The 25,925-nt window shown below is 44.2% G+C and overlaps 1 protein-coding gene across 2 annotated transcripts in view; it reads left to right on the top strand.

Moving 5' to 3' along the window:
• SHC3 (SHC adaptor protein 3) overlaps positions 1-25,925 on the top strand; it is a 141,730-nt gene that overhangs the window by 57,645 nt on the left and 58,160 nt on the right. For both annotated transcript variants that reach the window (XM_060013535.1, XM_060013534.1), the window contains exons 3-4: positions 21,700-21,763; positions 24,027-24,146. In XM_060013535.1, coding sequence (XP_059869518.1) covers positions 21,700-21,763; positions 24,027-24,146 — 184 coding nt within the window. The remainder of the gene's footprint in view (positions 1-21,699; positions 21,764-24,026; positions 24,147-25,925) is intronic.

Below are 25,925 nucleotides of genomic sequence, written 5' to 3'. Positions count from 1 at the left end.
CCACCAGGGAAGCCCGGGAAGTTTTTGATTAGTGATTCTATCTTACTAATGGTCTGTTCAACAAAATCTTTATACATGCAAGAATATAGATAAATCTCAAAAGCACTGTGCTGAGTGAAAGAAGCCAGACACAAAAGGCTGCATGCTATATGATTCCATTTATATGACATTCTGGAAAAGGTAAAGCTAGAGGTGGAGATCAGATCACCAGTGGCCAAGGTCTGGAGGTCGGGGGGAGAGGATTGACCACAGAAACGGCACGGGGAAACCTTTCAGGGATAATGGAAATATTCTATCTTTTGATTTTGTGGTGGTTACATGACGGTACATACCTTTCAAAACTCATAGAACTGAACATCTAAAAGAGTGAATTTCACCTTATATAAAATATCTCAAGAAACCTGTCTTTCCACTATTGTCTCTGAAATTGTTTTTCAAACTAATGATACTCATTCTGCAAATTGTGATGTGTATATGCAGGAAATGGTAACTACATAATGACTGCTGCCTGGCCCACAGAGGTTTCAGAAATGTTAAGATATGAAAAAAATGTGCCTCTTAGAATCAATTCATTGTGCTTCCTTCTATTCCCTAGGGAAAAGAACCCTCTAAACTTTTAAGACCTTTGATAGCATCATCAGAGACGGAATTTTCCTTACACTTCACAGACTTTGATTAATAATTATTGGGTCAGTTAATGCATTTTACATCAGAGAAGCTTCTTAGACCTGAACTGGAAGGTGGAGAATTTTGTGCCTTGGGAAACATAGGGAGTGCACAGACAACAATCAGGCATAAAATTTTCATGAAATAACTCTATTCTGTGGATCAAGATGTATTCTTTTTTTTTCTGGGTATAAAAATGACACCAAGAAATTAATGTGTGCATATTGGTACAAAATTGGACTGTATAGGAGGAGTGTAACCTCCTACCCACAAACCCAGCACCACATTCCAACTTTCAGATGCACTCTTTTCACATTTTAACATCTCTGAAATCTGGATGCAACTATATTCAGTTGTATCTTAACCTATTCCTGCCCAGTGGACTACAGTTGTATGTTTGCTGTTATTTCTGAGCACCTGACAATCTGATTGCTGTTCATGTCAGCTCAGGTAGACAACTTTGACCCTCAATGGTCAGTCCACCAACCATTTAAGGGAACATGAGTCTTCAGAGTTGGTCAAAATCCTTCCCCCAAGCCCTTTTGGAAAGGCCAAGAGTTAACTCTTGCATAATAGGCTTCAGTGGCTTCTAAGAAAATACCAAAATAGTCATGGAGTGTTCTTTTAAAAACTGCTGTCTCACCTACATTCTTGATGGCTCAGAGGATGATTTTACATAGAAATGCATAGATACCAACAACTGAATCAGAATGTGATTCAGAAGTGTTGAAACCACAATGCAAAGAGATTGGAGGAATATTTTAGTCTATTTATTTCACTTACCTATTTCTTTTTACATATACAGAAGAGTGATAGATAGATAGATAGATAGATAAATATAAATCTATGCATTAACAAGTCTAAAAAAGTTCTCTCAAAGTATAAAAGAAAAATTTTAAGTGATGAAGTATTGTGTCATAGTTTTTTCTTTAGTTGTGGGACATACAATATGCATTTTTTCTTTATTTCTGGGACATAAAATATGATCTATATTGTAGTCAGTTGCATCTTCAGTTTGGCTAAATGTAGCATTTCCTTCATGTTTTCTATGCATTTTAAAACATTTTATGTGATTTTAAACTAACAGAAAAGGTGTAAGAATAGGACAAAGGATTCCTGCAAATCTCTATTTTTTTTTTCTGAACCATTTCAGAATAAGTTGGAGATATTGTGCTTCTTAGACCTTAACTACGTAAGAGTGTCTTTCCTAAGGACAATGGCATTTTCTTACGTATCCAGAGCACAGTGATCAAATCTGGAACTATAACACTGATAGAACACTATTATCGAATCTACAGCCCATCTCCTCATTTCATCAGTTCTCCTGGTAATGTCCTCCATAGCTGTTTTTGTCCAGTCTAGGATTCCATCCAGGCTCGCACATGGCATTTGGTTGCTGTGTCTCTTTGGAGTCTTTTAATCTGGAACAGTTCCCCAGCCTTTCTTTGTCTTTCTTGACATTGACATTTATTAAGAGTACATGTCAGTTATTTTGTAGAATTTCCGTCACTTTTAATTTTCCTGTTGCTTTCCCATGATTCATTTCAAGTTATGTATTTCTGGCAGTAAACAATAGAAATTGTGTCCTTCTCAGTTCATGACATTAGAAGGTACATGGTGTCACTTTGTCTCCATATTGATGATGTCAACTTTGATGAGTTAAGATGGGGTATTTTTCATATACATTGTTCATATAATAGTGTTCAGACTGTATATAAAAGTTTATGTTCATCTTTCCTCCTTTAGAATCATAAACATTTCTCATCATTAAAAGCTTTCAGTATTTATTGTTTATTATTTAAAAAGAATAAAGTCTAAAATGTCTGAATGCAGTGGGGACTGAGCCAAGTTATCTTGAAAGTTGGGTTTGAATTTCCTTGATGAGCTCTCAGGGAGGTATTCTTATGGCCCACAAAGGCAACAGGCTATCCCTAGAAGAGACCTAGGCCCTGGGCCAGCACATAGTAGGTGCTCAATCAAAGTTTTTTGAAATCTTAAAGTTTCATGAATCTAGGGAAATGACTAAAAATGAAGCATCAGAAAAAGCAAATTGCTAATAGTGGCAGCTCAGAAGATGTGATTAATATGACAAACTCTGAGTGGAAAAAATGATATTAAATTTCTCCTTCCTTTTGGCCCCCTGGGCCTTTTCTATGAAAATTAGTGCAGCTACATCTGCTGAGCAAAATGGAAGGCACTTGTTTTAGAAGACCTGGCTTCCTTTGTTGGAATATAATATTGTGGGATAGTGTCCTTTCTCTTCATATTTTAATTTTCTACTTATAATATAACCTGGAAAAATGAAGACTTGTTGGATAATTTCCAGATTAGCAACTTGTAACTCCTTTTGAAGTAAAGCCTTTAAGCACTGGAAAGTAAATTCAATTAGCTAATCTGTAATTTAGTTTAATGTACTTTAATACCTAAAATATCAGAGAAAGAGACATATTGTTGAATGGTGAGTCTCATTCTGTCTCCTCTGGGGGACATGGCTTGTGGCTGGTGTTCTTTTAAAAGAATGAACTCCTTCTCTTCCTCCTGCCTGCTGGTACCTGGCCTGGCTGGTATCCTTGCTGTGCGGCATCCGCCTCAGGACCCAGGGTCTCTGCAGCGCCCCCTTTGGTGGAACTTGTAACTCTGCTTGTCACCTGGGATGGGAGCACCTGTGTCAGAAGTCTCCCCTTGCAGGACTGGGGCGACTGGCTCCCAGCTGCATCATGCAGTTTCTTCCACACTCTTGTGAGGCCCTGGTCACTCCTTGTTATGCTCTCTTCTATTTTAACAAAACAATCCTCACTTTCTCAGGCACTGAGTTTAGCAGGACCAGCTGGACCCCTTGTCCACCTCCACTCTGTCCAGAACCCAGGACCTCTCTTCCTGGGGAGGGCAGTTGGTGGCAGATCCTGGGGTTCTGGTTTTCAGACCCTTCGAGGATTATCTGAAGTACCAGCAAATGCTCCCTGCTGCCTGTGACCATCAGAGGCCCAGCCTGTCCTCACCCCTGTTCCCCCTTGACCTGTTGAGACCTGCAGGACAGGCAGGTGACGGTGAAGGTGGGGTCAGGCCATCCCTGCAGCCTGCACACCGGGTGCTCCCTGAATGTGCACTGGGAGAGTGGGGGCAGCCACTTCAGCGATTTTCACACCAAGCCTACCTTCCTTGGACATCTTTCTCTCGTGTAAAGAGCACACCCATGGGCTCCTCCTGGGAAAACACACACACACACACACACACACACACACACACACACACACCCCTGCACTGCTGGTGGCCTGGGAAGTGGGAGTCCCGGCACTGCGGTCCCATATGGGAAACAAAAAATAGGCTCTACGCCAGGGTTTCTCGGCCTCGACATCATTGACATTTGGGGCCAGATCATGCTTTGCTGTGGGGACTGTTCTGTGCATTTCAGGATGTTTAGAAGCCCCTCTGAGCTCTACCTACTAGATACCCTCTTCCCCAACGTTGCAATGGCTCAAACCATCTTCTGAATTTGCCCAGTGTCCCCTGGATTAAAACTGCTGCTTTACACTAACCTCCATACCTTAAAACTAAATTTGAGTTCATCATAAAAGTCATACGTACATGCCCACCAGAGAAATTTTAGAAAATAAAGAAAAGTACACAAAAAAGGAAGGGAAAGTTTTCCCTTAATCTTTCACAATTTTGCAATCACACTTTATGCAATGTTTTGTGCCTTCATTTTTTTCTTAAATGTAATATTAAGTAATCAGGTTCATATTATTACTTTAATTTTATGTTATGTGTATATATTATCTCCAGGTCACTCCCTCCAGTCTATTCACTGGGTCTTAATGGAAATTAACTCAGCCCTTCACATTTGATGGGAGCCAAGTCTGAGTACAGACCTCACTTGGGGGTGGATGGGGTCTGCCTTGCAGTCTCCACCCAACTCCTTGAATCCAGGACACAAGCAAGTAACGATGTCTTGGGGAATTGAGAATCATCTCATGCCCAGTTATTAGCTGTTAACATTTTGTATGTTTGACAAAATTCTTGTTTTCATCTGAATACAACTTTCTCATCCATCCGTATTCAACATTAGTGCGTGTAGTAGAGTAGACCCTGATCCTCTGAAATGTATGTGCCTAAGTATATGTTATTCATTATTTCTTATCTGTGGTTTGTTTACATCTGAGGCAGCACTTTCTGACATGTGGCCAGACGCCCACAAAGCCTTTTAATAGCTGCAGAGCACAGGATGTGCTGAAGGATGTCCCACGAGAAGCATGTTATCATTTAGGTTTGAAAGGGCCTTAGCTCAATTATTTATAGACTCAGGCAGGAATTCTGTCATTCTGGACATAAAAATGTATTAAAAAATGATGATGCACTTGACAGGAAATACTGAAGGTTTAATTATACCCAGAATGAAGGACAAGATTAAAATCCATGAATCTCAGTCAGTCACCTATGACCCAGTGGGTCAGCCTGTAGGTGGGAGACACACTACACTTTTATGCCCAGCTGCTGCCAGGGTGCTTGTGGTTGTACACACGGCCCTTGGTGTCTGGCTCTGACAGCAATGATTGTTGTTGTTGTTGTTGTTTTTATTTTGGCTAAACATAAAATTTACCATTTTAACCATTTAACCATTTTTAACTGTACAGCTTAGTGGCGTTAAGTACATTCCATTGTTGTGCAGCCATCACCATCAACCATCTCTAGGACATTTTCATCTTCCCAAACTAGAATTCTGTCCCCATTAGATAATCACTTCCCATTCTTTGCTCCCCTCAGCCCCTGGCAACCTCCATTCTACTTTATGTCTCTGTGAATTTGACTCCTCTAGGGACCTCATACAGGAGGAATCATACAGTATTTATCTTTCTATAACTGGCTGATTTCACTTAGCAGAACGTCCTCAAAGTTCATCCATGTGGCATGTGTCAATTTCCTCCTTTTTTAAGGCCAAATAATATTCCACTGTATGTATATTCCACATTTGGTTTATCCATTCAACTGGTCAATGGACACGGGTTGCTACCACCTTTTGGCTATTGTGAATAGTGCTGCTATGAACATGGGTGTACAAATACCCAAGTCCCTGCTTTTTTGGAGAGATATATTTTATATATATATATATATATATATATATATATGTATATAATTTTTTTGATATATACCCAGAAGTGGAATTGCTGGATCATATGTTTAATTTTTTGAGTGACCTTCATACCAGTTCCCACAGCAGCAGCATCATTTTACGTTCCTGCCAGCAATGCACAAGTATTTCAGTTTCTCCACGTCCTTGCCAACACTTACTATTTTAGGTTTAGTTTAAAATTTTATTTTAACAATAGTCATCCTGATAGGTATGACATGGCATCTCATTGTGGCTTCAACAGGAATGATCATTTATACTTGTAGAGTGTTTTGCTTTTTTATTTCAAATTCCTTTCGCATATGAGTTTACATTTGATCCCCTCGTAGGTGATAGGTGTTTGTTGTGACTCTAATGCCAGGTGCCCCAGTCTGGATTCGTACAATTTCTTCCAGCATCCAGGGCTTATGCTACAAACTAGATCCACTGCCCACAGCCACCTCCCAGCTGTGTGACCTCAGACAGGCCACTTAACCTCTCTGGTCTTAGGTTCTTCACCTGTAAAATGGGAATCATAATGATCCTACCATATTAAAATATTAATATGCTCAAAATCATAGAACAGGGCCAGACGCTTAGCAAACACTCCAAAAGTGTTAGTTGGGGCTATTATTATTACTTTTACAATCTTCCTACCTTGACAATAACATCACCCCGTCACCAGCCTCAGAGTCAGTGTCTTCAAATTGTGTGTGCTCTTCTTGAAAATGCTTCTCGGGTTCCTACCTTCCTTCCATCCCACCTCAGCTCTTCCCAGGATTCTTTACCACAGAGACTCACTTTCACATTAGACCCCTAAGTATTTGCCCAGCATCACTTCTTCCTCCAGTTTCTCCTTAAATAAGATCATATTACTGTTCCAAAACTATTTTCATCCCCTTTTTCTCTAGCTTCAAAAGCTACATTGGGTCCTAATGACAGAGCAGAATACATTCCAGTCATGCTGGCTGGTTTTCCTCTGTGACTTTTCATTCTTGTTTTGTATTTAACAATGAATTTGTTGAGGTATAACATACCTCCAGTAGAGTGCACAAATATTCAGTGTAAAACTCACTGGAATTTTACACGTGCACACGCTGAATAGCTGACACCTAGATCAAGACTTAGAACATTACCAGACCCCAGAATGCCCTCTGTGCCTTCCCAAGCTGGTAAAACCCCACCCTGTTCTTGAACTTCTCATAAATGGGAGGATACAGGCTGTACTTGTGCCTGCCTTTTTCCTTTCCCTCATCATATTCTCTTTGACCTTAATTCCTGCTGTTGTCTGTTCTTTTTTACTGATGAGTGGTACCCAGGGAGTGTGATACCACACAGCTGCTATGCATATTCTTGTGCGTGTCTTCCAGGGAACGTGTGCATCATTCCTCTGGGATATGTACCTTAGTGTGCAGTGGTGGTCAAAGTGTAGGCTATGTTTCTTATTTTATTAAAAGTTTTTTCTGTGACTATAAATGTTTCATTGATTCATTGAGGTCTGACTTACATCAATAAAATCCATCCATTTTAAGTGTACAGTTTGATTAATGTCGGCAATTGTATAGTCATTTAATTACCACCACAAAGAAGACACAGAACATTTTTATCTCCCCTTCCAAATTCCCTTATGCTTTTTGTAGTCAATAGCCATCCCCAAGTCTGCCCCAGGCAACCATAGCACTTTCTGGTCCTATAATTTTGCCTTTTCTATAATTTCACATAAATAGATTCATACCAAATGAGGTCTTCTGCGTCTGCCTTCTTTCATTCAGCACAATGCTCTGAGGGCCCCCATGTTGTTGTGTGTCATTGCTGGTAGGGATGCACTTTGGAAAACAGTTGGGCAGTTTTTTTTTAATAAGTTAATATAAATTTACCATACAACCCAGCAAAACTTATGTCCATAGTAGGTCAGTGTTCATAGCCTTATAATTCATGATAGACCCAAGCTAGAAACAACTCAACCATCAATCAACCAATGAATAAATAAACAAATTCTGGTATGTACCTGCTATAAATACCACTCAGTGATAAAAAAGAATGAATTACTGATGCATGTGACCACATGGACTAATTTCTTGTTCTATTAAACTTTTTTTCTTTTAAAAATTTGATTAAAACATAGATGCTTATTGTAACATGTCAAATAGTATAGAAGTACAGAAAGAAAAGATAAAGTTTCTCTCTGTTCCAATCACACCTACTTGAGGTAAGGTAACAGGTAACCACATTTTTTTGCATTCACACACTACACACACACAGATGCACCACATATCACACACCACACACATATAGCACACACATACACACAAACACACACATAGGAACTCCCCATCTGTTTGTAAAAACGGATTGGTACTACACTCATTTCTCCACAATTTGCCTTCCTTAGGAACAGATCAGTAGCTTTGGGTCTAACTCATTTTTTTATAGTTGCAAGTCATTATGGCTACATGACAATTTAGTCAACTCCTCCCATTTTTGTTGTTTTGCTGGACAAAGCCACGCTGCAAGGTCACACGGGTCTCTATCCTTTGCACTGGAGATCTGATTTCCATAGGATTCTTCGATGTGGGGCTGCTACAGGGTCGCTTCTCAAGTTCACACCATCTCGAGCAATTTTTGAACGCAGTCCTTTCTTCACAAATTTGTAGCACGGGGTCTTAATGTTGTTAATTTACTAGTTTTATGGTCAAAACAATGTTGCTGTTGTTTTCCTTTGAGGTTTTTGTGTTCCAGAAAGGTGGCATCTTCTCACACATATTTGTTGGCCGGTTTCATTTCCTTTTTAATGAATCACTTTTACATCACTTGCCTGTTTTTCTATTGGGTACTTTTTCATTTTCTTATCAATTTTGGGGCACTTTTTGCACATTTTATATGTACTGGAAATATTTTGTAACACAATATCTCCCTCACTGTGAGATTATACTAATGAGTTTTTAATATTTCACTTTACTTTTTATATTTGGGTCTTTTTTTCACCTGTAATAAGATACAGGTGCCCAAACTGGAATGTCCCACTGAGTTGAAATTCCACCTTATCATCTATTAAATTCCCTTATCTCTTTGGCTCTGTTTCTGGGCCCTATTTAAGTCCGCTGATGGATTTTTCTTTGGTGTACCAATAACCTACGGTTCTGATCTTTGTGGTGATGGTATCATATTTCTGATTTCATAGGAGGTGTTGCCCCTTGCTAGACTTTCTTTCTGTTTAAAAACATTTCTTCACAATTTTTGAACTTTCTTATGCAGTCTAACATCATACTGCTCAGTGCAAAAAGATCTCATTAGGATTACAATTATAATCAAATTAATTTATTGCTTTGGAGAGAATTTACATTTAATATTAGTATGTCTTTATATCTGGGGACGTTTATTCAGACCTTGTTATGTCCTGTGGTAACATTTTAGCTTGTCTTCATGCAGGCCGTGCCCCACGTGTTACACTCCATCCTGTGTCTTGCACAGTTTTGGCCTCGATGTGCATGGGGTTCCCCACCCTTCACCCCACTATTCCCCTTTCTATGTGCTCACTGCTGTTGGAAGGAAAAGAGTCTTTCTTATTTGTTTCTACATTACCAGACCTTCATATTACTTCCCAGTAGTTTTTTTCCTCATGTCTCTTCAACAACACAATTTCCCCCAGCGTTCATGACACCACCCTTGTGGCTTACTTGCCTGCATCCTTGGTTTCCGTTCAAGGTCTTGCTTCTGGGCATCCTCTGTGCTCTGTAGCTGCCTTCCAGGCCCAACCTCCCTTCTCTTCATTTCTGTGTCTTTGCTTGCCCTCCCCTTTCCTGCACTGGGCTTGGCACTCTTCTCAACAGAGAGCCTGCCAAAACCCCCGGGGTGGGGAGCCAGCCTGTGCCCAGAGGGCCAAGGATTTCCCTGCTCTGACCCTGCACTTGGAGACCCGTGGTCTTTCCTTTCTCTGAGACCATGTCACATAGTGTGGGGCTGGATGTGGTCCTTCCTTCTCCTCACTTCGTGCATTTGGTTTCCCTTCTCATGTCAGTTCTGAGCCCACCCTGTGCGGACGGCTCTTCTTGTCTGTCCCTGCTGCCCACAGGGTCTGGCTGCTCTGCACACGCTCGAGCCCCATGAGGGAAGGGCTGGCCGAGGCCCACCCCAGTGCCAGTGCTGGCCTCGTGGTCTCGGCTGACCTGCCGGCCTCCCCAGCAGAGGGAAATGGACAGGGGTTTGATGTCTGCCCCCCGTGTCTGGTCGTCTTAGTGAGATGCTGCATCTGAAGGCCCTCTCCTGACCTGGCTCATCAATGCTGTGCGCCCATCCATCGTGTGTGTTCATGGGATTCTGTGTGGACCCGATGATGTGCTTGGGTAGCTTTGGAAGGCAGCTCGGGAGTGTTGAGCATCCTCCCGAGAGACGAAGTCTCAGGGTTCTGGAGCCGTGCCCAGTGTCACCGAGCAGTGCTGCACACCCAGCGGTGCTGCCCCTGGTGGTTGTGCACTGTGACAACGGGGCAAGATCACAACCCACACCCGGATGTCCCGGCCTGACAGGGCTCGTCCCTTCTTCCTGTGTGACCGTGGGGTGCCCGCTTCTTTGCTCATGGAGGCTGATGGCAGGATGGCCCCTGGGTCACTGGGTGCATCTGATGAGTTAAGGTGGCCAGGGCCTCCCCACCACAGCCTCTAAGGAGACTCAGGGCTGGGAAAGGCCCGGCTGTGGAGGCTTGAGGATCTAATTCAGATTTTGACTCTTCTAATACGATGTGATTCTGGGAAGAATTAAGTACCTTCTCTGAGCTTAATTCCTTTTATCTTAGTTTATTTTTCCCCAAGGGGAAGGATGGTGCCTACATCTCAGGGGTGGCAGCTCAGGGAGATGAGGGCCGTGGAGGCACACAGCAGAGGCTAGCTCCCTCACTCTTGGGGTGCTGACTTAGCACGGTGTGTGTGTGTGTGTGTGTGTGTGTGTGTGTGTGTGCGTGCGAGCCCCCTTCTTACAGCTTAAATTCCTCATTTGCAGGGAGCCTGAACACCCACCCTCCAGGTCCCAGATCCCCAGTCCCCTCTCGCTCTGCCTCTTAAATTGAGAATTACCTCCACACAGCAACTGCCCAAGTATATTTCTTTGAAAGTTTATCTCTAATGTTTCCCTCACGGCCCTGTCTTGTGCCCTCTTGTCCTTTCTCCTCCACAAGTTCAACCAGAGGGACTTCGTTTTCACACCTACATAGAAACAGCCAAATACAGACAGAAAGCCAGACAAGAGGACTAAGAAGGGAACTCTCTCCAAATAGAGGAGCCTATGATGAATGGAGCTCGTTGAATGATCAGAGAAAGGAAACAGAGCTTGTCTAGATAAAAACCACCATGAAGCTGTGCCTCCCCCAGGAAGGGGTGGGATTAACACCATTTATACCTGAGGACGAATAAAACCAGCATGTGCTCTCTTGCCTTGCAGATGTGCTCTCACTGAAAGGCACTTTCTGAGGATCCGCGGAGGGGGGGCCCCATGCCCCAGGAGCACTCCTCGCCACCTCTGAGGCCCACGGCAGCGGGGGGTGCTGACTCCCGTGCTCCGAACTCTCCAACCCTCCGCCAGCCAGCTGGCCTGCTCATGTCCCTCCTGCGGCTCCTCCCCTGGCCCCTGTCCTGCACTTCCGCACCACTTTGGGGGCCTCCCTGTCCTTTCCCACGGGGCCCGGCAATCATCCTTTTGACTGATTGCCTTGTAGCTCTTTCCTGATATTAAACATATTTCTGAGAAAAGCAACCCATTGTGTCTATGGAGCATTTATTTCTAGGAATTTGTACTTTGGCTTCCTGAATTCCATGCTGCTTGTCTTCTAGAGTTATATAATAATCTGTCGTTGTCTTATTAATAAAATGGTGACAAGGGAGGACGTTTTGGGACCAGCGAAGTAGACCGCCGAAAGAGGTGGGCGTGGGTGTGTGGGTGGGCAGAGTCACCTGGCTCTCCCTCCCCTCCCCTCCCCTCCTCTGACTCCCCAGGACTCCTCAACCGCCTGTGACCCTCAGCAGCTGCCCCGAAAGGGAGAGCTCACTAAGAGGGCCCCCCCCCCCCCCCCCGCCACCGGGCTTCCCTGGTGGCGCAGTGGTTGAGAGTCTGCCTGCCGATGCAGGGGACACGGGTTCGTGCCCCGGTCCGGGAAGATCCCACGTGCCACGGAGCGGCTGGGCCCGTGAGCCATGGCCGCTGAGCCTACGCGTCCGGAGCCTGTGCTCCGCAACAGGAGAGGCCACAGCAGTGAGAGACCCGCGTACCGCAAAAAAAAAAAAAAAAAAAAGAGGGCCCGCCCCCCACCAAGAGTAGAGAGGAGGAGCTGTCTGACTGAGACGGCCTCCGGAGTTGCTGTGAGGCTGGCGTGAGCTCCCCGCTTCCCAGTGCACCTTGATATCGGGGGCCACAGGGGGAAACACCAGGGTGGGCAGGAGGCAGAGGACAGGAGAGAGGTTTAGGCCAGAGCCTTTACTGGGGTCTCCATGGGAAAGGCAAGGCAGGGCAGGGTGGACAGCTCAGGATGGCTAGTTTGGGCACCTCCTGCGGGCTCTGAGCTATAGGGCTGGTCGCAGTTGCCTGGCATCTGGTCCTGAGATGAGTAAGGCAGAGGAATATTGCCTCTGGGGGTGCAGGGGCCAGGAGAGGAGGCCTGGCCCTGCACTGGTTAATCTGCATGTCATAGGTGATCCGACCGGGCCCTTTGCTGTCTCTAAGAATTGACTAACCCCAGAGGGGTGGTGTCTCCCCAGCTAGAAAAGTTCTTTAAGATGTCAAAATGTCATGCTATACAGAAAATAATGTCAGAGGACGTGTCTGTGTGTGACACAGGGCTGTTAACAGGGCTGCATTCAAGATCCTGTTGGCTGAGCCTATTTTTAGCTGCCTGCTCCAAGACCTGCATCCCTCCACCCACAGGATCCTAAAAGGAAAGATCTCATTGGGAAATGGGTTCTCAGTCTGCAGTGCGGTAGAGAGCACAGCACAGGATCAGGCATGGCCCAGGTGTCTGAGCTGCCTGGCCAAAGTGTCACCCACAATGATGTAGCTGCCATTTTACAAAGAAAAGTGAACACAGAGGATGGAGGGAAGGAAGACCAAGTGTTTGTTTGGTCCAGGTTTAGGCGGTTCAGTCAAGACTAGAGCCACAGAGAGACTTGGTGATGGAGGCCTGCCCTGCCCTTCGGGGGACATGATGGGAAATCCTGGGCCTAGGCTTCTCCCAGGGAGTATGGGAACAGGCCCCTTCCTGCCTCCTGCTGCCTCCCAGACACCCACACAGCATCAGCACTTATAATTAGTGTGCATTTCCTGGAGTTTTTATATGCCTGGAATCATGCAGCACATACTCTTCTTTGTCTGATCTCCTTCATGCCACATAATTTTGTTCAGGCTGGTTGATGTTGTGTGTGTGTCCCTGCTCTTTTTCACTCCCAGCACAGTTTCACTTGAGCCCTCTGAACGTGGTTTGTTTATCCACTCAAGGTAGATTTAGTACATATGGCACCTGGTTTCTGGTTCCCACGGTTCCCATCTTGCACACCACTTCTGGTGGGTTAGAATTGGCGTTGAGGATTTCCAAGGCCTTACGTGGTCCTGTGATTGTTAGAACTCTAAGATTCTGAGTCCTGTTGTGGGTGACCTTGCTGAGGAACAAGCAGATGGGCTCTCCCTAGGTCCAGAGAGAGACTGGAGTTCAGAAAACGTGCCATCTCCGTGGACCTCCCACGTGGCCGGTTCTTAAAGCTGTGGGTTCACTCCCTGGGCTCTGAGCAGGCTTAGGCGCTTGCTGGCTGTGTGATCTCAGGCACGTTGCTTAACTACTCTGTGCCTCCATCTCCTCAACTATAAAACCAGCATCAATGCTCCTACCTTCCAAGGATGTGTGAGGATTAAATGAGGCCATCCCATGAAAGCACATAGAACAGAGCCTGGCAAAAGTCAGGTCCCCTTGTGTTTTTGGTATGTGTATCCAAAGGGTCAGAGACTTTGGGGTCAGGTTTGCTTGCTTCTCCTGTATTTCCGCTTTGCTATTAGGAAGCAGATATCAGCAGAGTTGGGCTCTTTAGAGCTTGTGGTAGTTGATCTCAGAAGATGCATCTCTCCAAAAAGCTGGCAGTAAAGACGGATATATGCAAGGTTTCCAAGGTCTGTGGATTCCACGCTACTTTGGGCAGCCCCTTTCAGCCCCTTCGTGGCTGGCGTTCTGAAGGCAAGTGGCACCATCTTGCCTGGAGCACAGTGCGGTTGGGTGGACCCATCCCGATTATTTGAGACCTTGCTTTTTATAAAATTGTACCTGCCATAAACAGCAATTATGAGGTGTAACTTTCTTTTTGATTGGCTTATCAGCATCTTGAAGCAGCTGAATTGGGAGTAGAGAACTTTTTCTAACCCAACGGTTAGAATTTTAAAAGGGAAAAGAAAATTCATTGAAAGTGTTCATAAGAACGAAGCAAGTCCCTGATCTCTCAAACAAAGATGTCTGTGACACCACCTGTGACCTTGAGCGAACTTTAGTTATTTAAACCATTAGGAATATTAGCTTCAATATTGTCTCGGGAGGGCTTTATTCTTTGGTTCTACATTTTTAGCAATCCTAAGGGTTTATCTTTCATTTTGTGAGATATTGTACAGCAAGGTTAAGGAATCTCTTTTCTAGTTTCCTGTTGGGCTTTTTTTCAAAATGAGAAATTATAGGATACTGGTTTTTTTTTGCATCTGTTTAATAATCATCAATCAGTAGTTATTGACACCTACTATGTATGTGTGTCTGGGGCAAATCACAAACATTGGGAATGTTGGGATAAAAATGGCAGGGGTGACTGTAAAATTATGACAATTAGGGAACTTGCTTTGGCATCTCACTGATTTTTCAAGTGGTGCACAGATTTCAAAATTCATGGCTATACTTATGCTTGCAACATACCTATTGTTGGAAGATTTAAGTGGTTTCAACCTGTTCTGGTGAAATTACTTTCGACAAATTAAGGTATTTTTGATGCCTAAAATTGTATTTAACTCTGTATGATGCTTTAGGTTGTAGGTGCTGGGAAGTTTTGATTAATTTGTGCGGATGAAGCTGGGAAGAAGCCATTTGCTCTAAGTGCTCCTCTTAGCACTCTGAGCCCCCACATGCCCTCTCACCCTGGCTGGCAGCCTCCTGGCCCCATCCTTGCTGTGTGTTGGCTCTCATACATTGCCTGCCTGTCTCATGGCTTCACGATGGAGATAATCGGCTGCTTTCATGCCTCCTTGGAGAGGGAGAGAGGCTGTCCCCACGGTGAGAGTGAGCTGTCTATAGTCCTACCCTTAGCTCTACTCTCCATGATCAGGCAGACCTGTGAGTTTTCTTCTCCAAATGGGCCTCTTTTCATTGTCATTTTCACAACAGAAGTCTGGGCTGGTCTCCCTGCCTGCTGTTTCTCAGCCCTTTCTGTGTCTTGCACACTGCTGCTAGGTTAATGTCCGTTCAATCCTGTTTCGATCATATTAGCCCTATTTAAAAGGCCTCTGCTGTTTATCACCCCTCAGCACATCCCTGGATGCTTCTCGGACCTGAGTCTGAATTCTAAATTCCTCTGCCTCTTTTTGCTGTCCTTCTGCAAATCTGACCCAGTCTGCCATTTCCCGGCACAGCCACTGCTCGACAAGGCTGTTCCTCTGGGCCCAGTTCCAATCTGTACTTTCTCCAGAGATCTTCTACCGCCCCTGGTTTCCAGCTCCTTTAGTGATGAGGCTTCTCTGTGGACTGGGTGTACATGCCCTCTCGTTTCTCTGAAAGACAGAATTGCCCTCTAGTAGTTAATAGTGCCCATGCTGTGGCTACTTTTTTCTCTAGGCTATTCCATGAGTTGTTAATCTCCTCCGCTGCCCTGTAGGTTTCTTGAGAACACAGAATGTCTTGCCTTCTCCATGGTGGTCAGGGCTGTGATGGATTTGGTGTGGGCGTGGCACAGGAGGATCAAGGACAGTTCCTGGGTGGGGGTGAGGGCAGCTCTCTAGAGGACCATGGTCTCGTTTTCCGCCATGGGAAGACCAGGGTAGGAATGCTTTTGGTGGGGACAGTCAAGGCTTTGTTTGAAAAGATTAAGTCTGAGGAGACTTTAGACAATGAGCTGGAGATATCAATTGGATGTGGTAATTGTCTATAAGATCTTGGTACCAACATTCTGGGAGATGGAAGACAAATGAGGCTGGAGATAAAGACAAATGAGGCCTTTGGAGCTAGAGACAATAAGACACCTTAGAACAGGAGTGGATGGAGGTAACTGCAGAGTAAAATTAGACTCTGTCTTTGTTTAGCTGAGATCCAAGTCAGGGCATGGCTCCAGCAGTCCCGAAGGGCTATGGTGTGGGACCACCCAGGCAGGGTTTGGGAAGACAAGATGGGCGTGGGAATCTATTTTGCTGTTATTTGTCCAACACTCACCTGGGAAGTATAATGAATGAAGCTGGGAATTACAGAGAGGATTTCTTTGGCTAGAGTCCTGTGTCCTGTGATCCCTACCCTGTTAATGTGGGAGGGGCCAGGTGGTTCCCCCTTGCTTCAGATAGAGTGAGGGGCTTTCAGCAAATGACGCTGACTTTGGCATGTGTCACCCAGAGCCTGGGGAGCCCATTGGACCACACCACTGAGACCTGAAGCAGGAGTGAGTGTGTTTGGGGAGAAACTACCTCCCGCTGATGGAAGGTGCTGTGGGCAGGAGGCACCCTAATGGGGCCATGAGCCCACTGAACTCACCCTGGAATGCTTACTGCTAAAGATTGGGGCCGTGTCAGCAGCAAGAGGCTGGACCTGCCCCATGGGTGTTGGTGCCAGGAGGGGGAAGGTGTGTGGGCAGATGAAGAACAGACGCTGTCCATTTCACAGCATGGGCACCCTAATATTCCCGGGGTTGGGGGAGGAGCCTTAAAGAAACAAGGAAAGTGGCTGTGGGAGGAGTTGGCTGCAAACCTCAACTCTGGCCAGAGGGCCCAGCCGGGGCTGTCAGTGTCACTCAGTGCTCCCTGACTTCTTCATAGGCACCCCCAGAGCACCATCCCAGTCAAGGGGTCAGAAACTGCAGCCAGAAGGTTGGGAGGCACCTCCTTCTTTGACCACTGGGAGGTTTTGAGCCCCAGACAGTGCTAAGGGAAGGAGGAGAGCTCTAACTTTAAATGATGTTCTGGGTTTTTATTATTATGCTGAGGCTAAGAATTTTTACCTCTAAAATAGGAAAATGGAGTAAGTTGTAAGTTATTGAGGATATTTTCTTCTCTGGAAATGAGTGGACTAGATACGGGGCATGCCCAGGGCTCCGTCCGGGGCCAGGGAGGAGCTGGCCCCGAGTGGATTTAGACAGAAGACATTGGGGCAGTAAACTCGTTCTCAGATTGTACCATCCACTCATGCAGGTCACACAGAGGACAGATAGGAGGTGGGTGGAACGGATCCTTGGGGCTCTCCGTGATTTAGAGGTAGAGTCGCGGAGAAGGCGAGAAACTGACCAGGAGCACCCAGGATGGTGGGGGACGTCAGAGGACTGTGGGATCAAGAAGTCAAGAAAAAGAAGTGTGTCAAGGAAGTGAGGACAGCAGATTGCCTGTCGATTTGGTGCCAGGGAGGGTGTTGGCGACTTTGCAGAACAGTTAGTAGGAACAAGAGTGGCCTGGGGAGAGCTGAGGAGAAAAGGGAGGTGAGAGTGGAGAGGGCACCATCAACAACGCTGTTGACGGTCCATTTTTTTGAGGAACCATAATTTATTGAACTGGCCCCTGATAGGTATTGATTGTTTCCTATCATTCTATTAAAACATTGCAGCAATCAATAGTGTGTACATGAATCTTCTGGCCTGTTTCTGAGAGTATTTAGAGGATGCATTCCCAGAAGTAGAACTGCTGGATGAAAGGGTTTTGTTAGGGATATGACCAATCTGCCCCCACAGAGGCTGCACCAAGCTACATTCTCACTGATGTGGGATACTTTACCAACAAGTTCTTATCAAGCTTAAATCTTTGGCTGTGAAAATTGACTTTTAGTATAGGCTTTAATTTGTATTCTTATTATGAGTAAAGCTGAGAATCTTTTCATATTTTCAAGTGCCATTTATCTCCTGTGTAAACTCTTTGTTCATATCTTTTACTCATTTTCTATTGGGTTTTTGATGTTTTCCTTATTGACTTATATTAGGACAATTATCTCTTTGGCTGTGAAATGTTACCATTTTTTTCTTGTGCATAAAGTTTTATTTTTATGATATTGTGTCAATATTTCCTTTTATGGTTTCTGTATCATTCTAAGATTCAGAGATTAAAAATGTCTTCCCAATTTTCTTTTAGTACTTTTATGGTTCATCACAAACAAATTAAATTTGCAATCCATCTAGGATTTATTTGCATGTAAGGCATAAGATAGGAACTCAACTTACTTTTTCCTGGATAGTTGCCCAGGCACTCAAATGCCACTCACTGGGTAACTCTTCACCCCTACTGACATGCATTACAGCATTTATTCTGTAGGGAAGGAAAAAAACTTTTGTGCTCTGCCCTCCTATATTCTTTGGCTGGGACCCTGCAAATTAGACTAACAGAAGACAGATTAACAAGAGAAAACCAAACTTGATTAAAGCACGAAGTGCACATGCTCGCAGTGAAATTCAGTGATGAGTAACTCAAAGAAGTGGTTAGAACTTGGGCTTATATCTTAAACGAAGATGAAAAATCTGTACAGAATTGACAAGACACAGAAAAAAAGACTTTGAGTTTCTGGGGGTGACAAGCTGTGGGAAGGTAAATGTATGAGGAAACTTATGGAAGATAAGAGCTAGTAACAAGGTTTGTTATGCAGATTCCTCTGGTGCATCTCTTAGTTGATCAGGGTCTAGAGTTGTCTCCAGTGATTAATGTCTGTCCTTCTTGGTAGAGAGGGGAAGGGGATGCCTTTACAAATTTATGTCCTGCTTTTAGGCCAATAGGGGAAGTGCAGGGACTTTTCTTGTATCTGCTTCTTCTTAATTGCCTTCAGCTCAACATGATCCTTATACCAGAGAGACATATTTGCGGGTGGCATGTACTACTTATCCACACGTTCTACATACCTCTCCTTCTTGTTTCTTCATGAAATTGATTGCAATTTACCATTATATGTGTTCGTTTGTTGCACCCCCCCCCCACACTAGAATAGGAGTGAATGAGTGTAGAAGTAACCCAGATGTCCTATTTTTTTTTTTTTTTTTAGTCTGTAAAATACGAATGTGTGTGTGTGTGTGTATGTGTGTTTGGGGAGGCTGGGTGGGTAGCAATGAGATGGGTGAGTAGGGAGTAAGATGGTGCAGCGTGATTTCAAAGGATCCAGTACTACATTCTAATGAAAAAGCTATTAAAATATCAAAGGTACTGGCTCTAATGATGAGAATTTTAGACAAAAGGGGAAGATGGTGCACTCATGAGAAAGTAAGGGTTAGCATTTGGGGCTGGCTTCAGTTACTTTCAGATGACTCTGGAGGTGCCAAATATTCCATTTTCATATTAACTGAACTCCAAGGTCATGGGTTGGCTTACCAAAATGGGGTCTTACTGGAAAGAATGTTAGGAAGCACTCTCCATTACTAAAAACAGGGCAAAATCACTACCTGAGGCTCAAACTGGGATTAAATGGATTTACACAAAGCTAAATAATTATTGCTAAAAGAACCAATTAAAATAGCACTACTCACCAAAAGGCACTCTGCTAGGCAATAAGGAGAGACGGTAAGAATGGTTATATTTAAATTAGACTTTGGAGTTCAAGTTACTAATTTCAGTCATCTAACTATTGCAATTACTAATAGTTATGTTACATTTCTATTTCAAACAGAAATAGATACCATCAACCTGGTTGAAGTGAGAATTCACACACACACAGTTTATATGAGCATCAGAAACAAATTTTTGCCAGTGATGAAAGGACAGCATTCTTCTGAAAAGCAGCTTGGTTTGCAAATCTTTTTGGGAATTCTAAAGGTTGGCTGACGGGGGGATCCCTAGGACTTTCTTGAGTCCATGAGCTCTGATAAATTTCTGGAACGTCTTACATTTGCAAAATTTAAGGCCAAAATATTGAGTCTCTGAATGTTCTCTGAGATGCTTGCTTGCCTCTCTGTGGGAGGATTTGTTTGATAGACCATGTTTATTATTTGCAACATTTTCTCCACAATCCCACTCTTAATGCTCACTGGTTGTTTCCACCTCCGTCTCCCAAAGTGGCACATAAGCAGCAAGGCCTTCTGCCCAAGCTTCATAGCCTGACTAGATTAGACGTTTGATGATGTGTAACCTATATAATATATTAGACATTTGACATTTCCTTTTTGAAAACTGTCATCCAAGACTGATTTTTTTCTCTTATCCTCTACGTCAGTGGATGGGAAAAGAAATACGATGCTTACTAGGGGTATTTAAGGAATGACTTACTGGAAACTTTCCACCAAATAATGTCTTTCCAGCCTATTGGGACTATCAGGGACTGAGCTGCTTTGCTCAGCTAAATGTATCATTTAATATAATAAGTACAGTGCAGACACACATCAAGCTTTAAAAATTAAACAGATAAAATATAGATACTTTTTATACATGTTTCTCTAGAGAAACAACTTGACTCTCTTCAATAAGGAATTTACCTTTAGAAAATACTTTGGATGATTATTTTGATAGAACCACTTTTAGAATATTATTATAAAATAAATGACTAAGGATAAACATCAAAAAAACACTTGTTTCTTTCAAACAAACTTTTTCTGAGTCATGGTGATTCATAATCTATAGTTTTTATGGCATCTGAACTTTTAAAATAGTATTTCTTTCTTCTCTCTGTACAATGAATTGAATGGCAAATGTGAAGCTTATCTTAATAGTCTCTCACCTAATTTGACAAGGTCATATTTCCCTTAAAAGCATCGCATTGTGACAGTAATTATGTTTCTAGATGATAGAAAATAATTTCAAGAAGTATTCAGCTGAGAAAGTTTGTGGAATGTTTCTAAGGACCTATTATCTTCTCTATCATTCAGTGTTTCTCCATATTCCTATTTTTTTTTTTCTGTGTTCTTTTACTATTTTGTCCTTCCCCATGTGGGAGTTGAGAAGTTCACCCAGCTCCTTTCTGGGCTCCTGACTTTGGAGCTGCCTTTGGCATATCACCCATTATTTCTCACTGAGGCCGAGTCACAAAGTTGAGCTATGCTTGCTTTCAAGCACCTGCCCAAGCCACGTCCCCACCAGCCTCCAGCTTCTGGACTGTAGCAGTCTCTGTCTAGTCTTACTTTTTCACCCTCCCACTGCTCCCGTGCCCTCCTGTGCCGGGCAGACCTGTGGGTCAGACCCTCTGCAGCTGGTCCTTCTGTCAGCCCCCCTTGGTACTAGAATGCTCCTTGCCTCCTTCCTCAAGACAGTGCCCAGCACATTGTAGATGCTTTAGAAATGCCTATGCAGAGCCTCATTTCTGGCTCATTTGTGTACCCCTGGAGTTCCTGTCCTCCTTCAAAATCCTCTTGATTTTATGATATTTAGTAACTGCACAAGCTGGAATAAAACTCAGAGGACCAAATTTCTTTTAATTACATTCTGACTCACTTCAGAAAGATCTTAATCAATAGCAATGCTTGATTAGGTTTGGGCCTTGTGCCATGACCATGGCCATGGAGAGGACATCCAGAAGAGTACACTTCAGCACTTCAGGGTACTGATTTTCTAAAATATAATCTTAACCAAACATTAAAAACAGAAAAAAGAAAGTGTGGCATCGATTCATATCCCACCCTTAAGATACAACCACAGCAACAGAAAGAATTAGGATACTGCCAGCCAGAGGCTCTAAGATGTGGTTTGCTTAGTTTTGTTTTTCGCACGTGTAGAACGTCTGGGTTATGTAATCCTGAAGGATGGGATAAAATGGATCTCTCTCTTCCTGTTCTCTTAAGGGAAGCCATCAGCCGGGTTTGCGAAGCCGTCCCTGGCGCCAAGGGAGCCTTCAGGAAAAGAAAGGTACTGTTCTCTCGGCTCCGTGCCTACCTGTGTCTCTTTTACTTCTTCTCTCTTCTGTCAACACTCAGCATCTTTAATCACACACAATTGTTCCGTTTCTCTTTTCCATGTCCCGGCTCTTGTCACTTTTTTTTTTTTTTTTTTTTTTGCTGGGCAAAGGGGAGCCAAGAGACATCTGTTGATTTAAAGGGCATAACTCACAGTGACTCTTGTCACTTTTAAAAACAAAAAGAGCTTATATTCCCTCCTTGCCATGTGGTTAACGAGGACATTTAGCTCTCAAGGCTAACTGATAGGGTTGTCAAAATAAACATCCCAGATCTACACTGAAAGACATGTAAACCAGGGCCAGGCATTCTTCTCAGCCTTTATGTACATTAGTTCATTTCATTAGAACGACTCTGTGGTTGATGACCTCAGTGGTGTGCTGGTAATAGTTTAACAACAGGCTCTTGGGGCTGGAGGTGGAGACTGAGAAGCACTAAATTTGCTGCGTTTGCCAGTTTCTGTGGCATAAACGCTTCCACAATGGCCGATTTCAAGCTCTAACCTGACATCTCTAAAGTGGAGTTGGGAAGAGATGTGCGGTCGGTCACCCTTACACAATGTCCCCACTACATGTAGTGGACAAGGACATTGTCCACACTAAATAACCTGAACAGCATAGGTAATAGTTAATGTGGAAACAATTAGGAAGTGATGAGTTTTGAGTATTTATTGTTTGTTTTTTTAAAAATGTAATTGATTTAATTGTAAGTTTACATAAATTAATTTTTAATAGCAGCTCTTTTTAATGGCCAGCTCATAAAATTCCTAAAAATTTAATAATTGTCTCTCATTAGCTGGAACAAGACAGCTCTAGAACACCGTTGAATATCCCCATTTTACAGATGTTAAAAACTGAGGCACAAGTATAAGAACCCACAATGCGAGAAGGTGGTGGAGCTGAGCTCAAGCTCAGGCCACCTGGCTCCACGGGCTGCACGTTCAACCCCTGGACTCGACCTTTTCATCCTGGAGGTGGTTGGACCAGAAGGAAAAAACTGGATTAAGACAAAGCTCAGAAAAACTCTTTTCTTAAGTGTGTAGTGAATACATAATTAAATATCCACCATCCAGACTTTTCTATGCCTGGACTGAATGGTGGCGAGCGCATCCCTGTGAGTATCTCCGAGTCTGTCCTGAGGCTGAGGCTCTGGGACAGGTTGTGTGATTGCCTCTGCTGCTCCCAGGGCTGAGGGTCAGCTCTGTCTTTGTAGACCGGAGACATTTGTGAGCCCTCAGAGCAACTGGGTTTCAGGCAGAGAACTTTGGATGAAGACTCATCTAGATGTGCCAGCCTGTGTTCCAGTCAGCCCACAGGGGACATAGAAGCCAGACAAGGCTCCAGAATCTTGAATACAGGAACTAGGAGGGCATCTGAGAACTGAAATAAGGAACCTCGTCTTTCACAGCCACTTGGTACCCTACCAGCAAGTCTCGGGGTTCCCTCTCAGGCCTCTTGGTGAAAGTGGTGGAAACAATGTCGATTTCTGGGCTTCACCCCTGGTATGCTAAATCAGAATCTCTGGGGTGGGGCCCAGGCATCTCTATTTTTAAATAGCTCTGATAGGGGATTCAAAAGCGATGCCTGCTTGGTTAAGAACTAGTCTTAATTGGCATCTCAAAAGAGGGCATGTTCTACTCTGAAAAGGAAGGAAGGGACAGCTAGTGGGTCCCTGTGCCAAGGACAGTTCTGAAGGGCTGGTTGATGCACCAGTTAGAGCAGAACTGGGTCTGTCCATCCTTGTGCTGGCTCCAGACCCCTGAGTTTTAACTGGACCATTTAGTTGCTCATCAGCCCCATGAGCTGCTCCATTTCAGTCTGGTCCTGAGTAGTTTGATTCCTGGTAGGATGAAACTGGTTTCTGAGGCTGCAAAGCTTCAGGCCCTGGCCTGTGGCGCCTTCCTGGGACTTATGAGTGACCCCATGAGACACACCCCAACAGGAGCTGCCTGGTGTACTGACACCTCTGACCTTCCAGCAGAGTCGTCATCTCAGTGTGTGTATATTAGGTGCTTTACAGTTTACCTATTGTGTATTCTAGAGTTTGTATGTTAGTGTCAGATCCCACACTCCCAGCTCATTCCTGGAATGTTGCCTTCATGTGCCCGATGAGAGGGGACGGTGGAGGTTGAAGGTATGGAAGATAACAGCGTAGAGGTCTTGACAGTGTGGCCTCCTGTGAACGGAAAGCTAAAATAATGCTGCTTGATTTCACAGCCTCCGAGCAAAATGTTGTCCAGCATCCTGGGCAAGAGCAACCTCCAGTTTGCGGGGATGAGCATCTCCCTGACCATATCCACCGCCAGCCTGAACCTGCGGACCCCAGACTCGAAACAGGTCTGTAGGTGCTCAGGCCCTGCCCTGCCCATAGCCCCCAAACCATGGCTGTTGCACAAGGCTTCCCATTTCTAGCTTTACTGGGTCCCTGCGGAGCACATTTGTGTAAAATCTTCACCAGTCCACAAACTCTGGCCACTTCCAAAGGTCGCTGACAGAATGATAGATGGAATTGGGTCTCTTGAATTCTGCTATAAATTACCTTTTTTTGAGGATAATGCATGAACGCATCAGTTTACTTATAGTGTAAAAAGAGGTGTGTGTATGCCCACACCTCTCCTCTCAATGTCCTTGACCTATTTTGCTTTCTTTAATATTGTATTTTGTTGGTTCTACCGTCCACATTTTATTTTCAGATTTATCATCTTTGAGATGGTGGCATGTCATGGTTTAATTGGCAGTATTTTTTTACTTCTTCGTGGGTTGTTATTTTGGAGCCTCTCTTAGTTGACAGTGTCATAGGTTGGTGCAGTATGGCACATCTGTGGCATGTCCAGTGCGGACGGGGCCCTTACTGACTGAGGTGGGGACGACGATGCTTACTGAGGAAAACCCTGTTAAGATAGTTGGGTTTTTCTTCAGTGTCTATATCTTAAGTTTCTCTGATTGTTAGTTCCTTTAGCTGGGAAAGTGGGTGTATGAGTAGCTGTCCTGAAACCAGCAGGGGAGTTCTAAAGGCCAAAGGAGGCAAAGGAGGTGAAAATGCTCATAAACCATAAAGGTGGGAGGTGGAGCGAAGCCATCCTTCACTTGCTCTGCCCAGTCTGCGCCTCTGCTGCTGGCAGTGTGAGCTGGGATTTGGATGTGCCTACACGGAGAGGGATGGGCAATCCACAGACCTCTGAATGACACACTTCCTGACTCTGGCAGTGTGTTACCAGGGATGCCTAGGGGTACCTTCATGTTGCTATACATATTCATATTTATTGATTCCATATTCCCCAGGTAAGCAAGCAGCATCCCCAGCTTCATTTAGGATGAATGGGACACCACCGCACCCCTGTCCCAACCCAAGATGTTGAAATAAATTCTATATCTAGCATAGAAATGAGAGGCAACACCTGGGCTGTGTTTTGACATAGTGGATGCCACTTCTCACTCCATTCCTTTGTCCTCACTCAACTGATGGATAATCCCGTCTTTTCTCATCGTCCCTTCCGAGGGATGGGTAACCAGTCGTTAGGTGGCAGATTAAGAACGTGCAAGAGGCTCAGCATTTCTCTGGAGCTGCCTCCTGCTGAGCACCGTGGTGGCTCACGGTGCACCTTGCTCGGCGCTGCCCTCACACGCTCACTTCCAATCTTTTTGTTTTTAACTGAAGTATAGTTGATTTACAATGTTGTGTTAATTCTGCTGTACAGCCAAGTGATTCCATTATACATTTATATACATTCTTTTGAAAATCCTTTTCTGTTATGGTTTATCACAGGATATTGAATCCAGCTCCCTGTGCTATGCAGTAGGACTTCTTGTTTATATATTCTATATATAATGGTTTGCATTTGCTAACCCCAAACTCCAGTCCTTCCCTCCGCCCCCTCTGCCTGGGCAACCACAAGTCTGTTCTCTTTCATTCTGATTCATGTGGCTTCTATACCTTTTGTTTGTAGGAATCCTCAGACCACAGTCCTCAATTCTGTGAGATCTTATCTCCTAATTCTCCCTTCTACCTCAAAAAATAAAAAAAGGGAGAGAGAGGCAGACTCTCAGAGCAGAAACGATGAGGTCACCATGGTTGGCCATCCCATCCTCGGGTTGGGGGCTGGTTGGGCGTATCCA

This window comes from Delphinus delphis, chromosome 6 (genome assembly GCF_949987515.2).
Source record: "Delphinus delphis chromosome 6, mDelDel1.2, whole genome shotgun sequence".
NCBI classification, from domain to species: Eukaryota; Metazoa; Chordata; class Mammalia; order Artiodactyla; family Delphinidae; genus Delphinus; species Delphinus delphis.
This window is presented reverse-complemented; position numbering and strand designations above follow the sequence as displayed.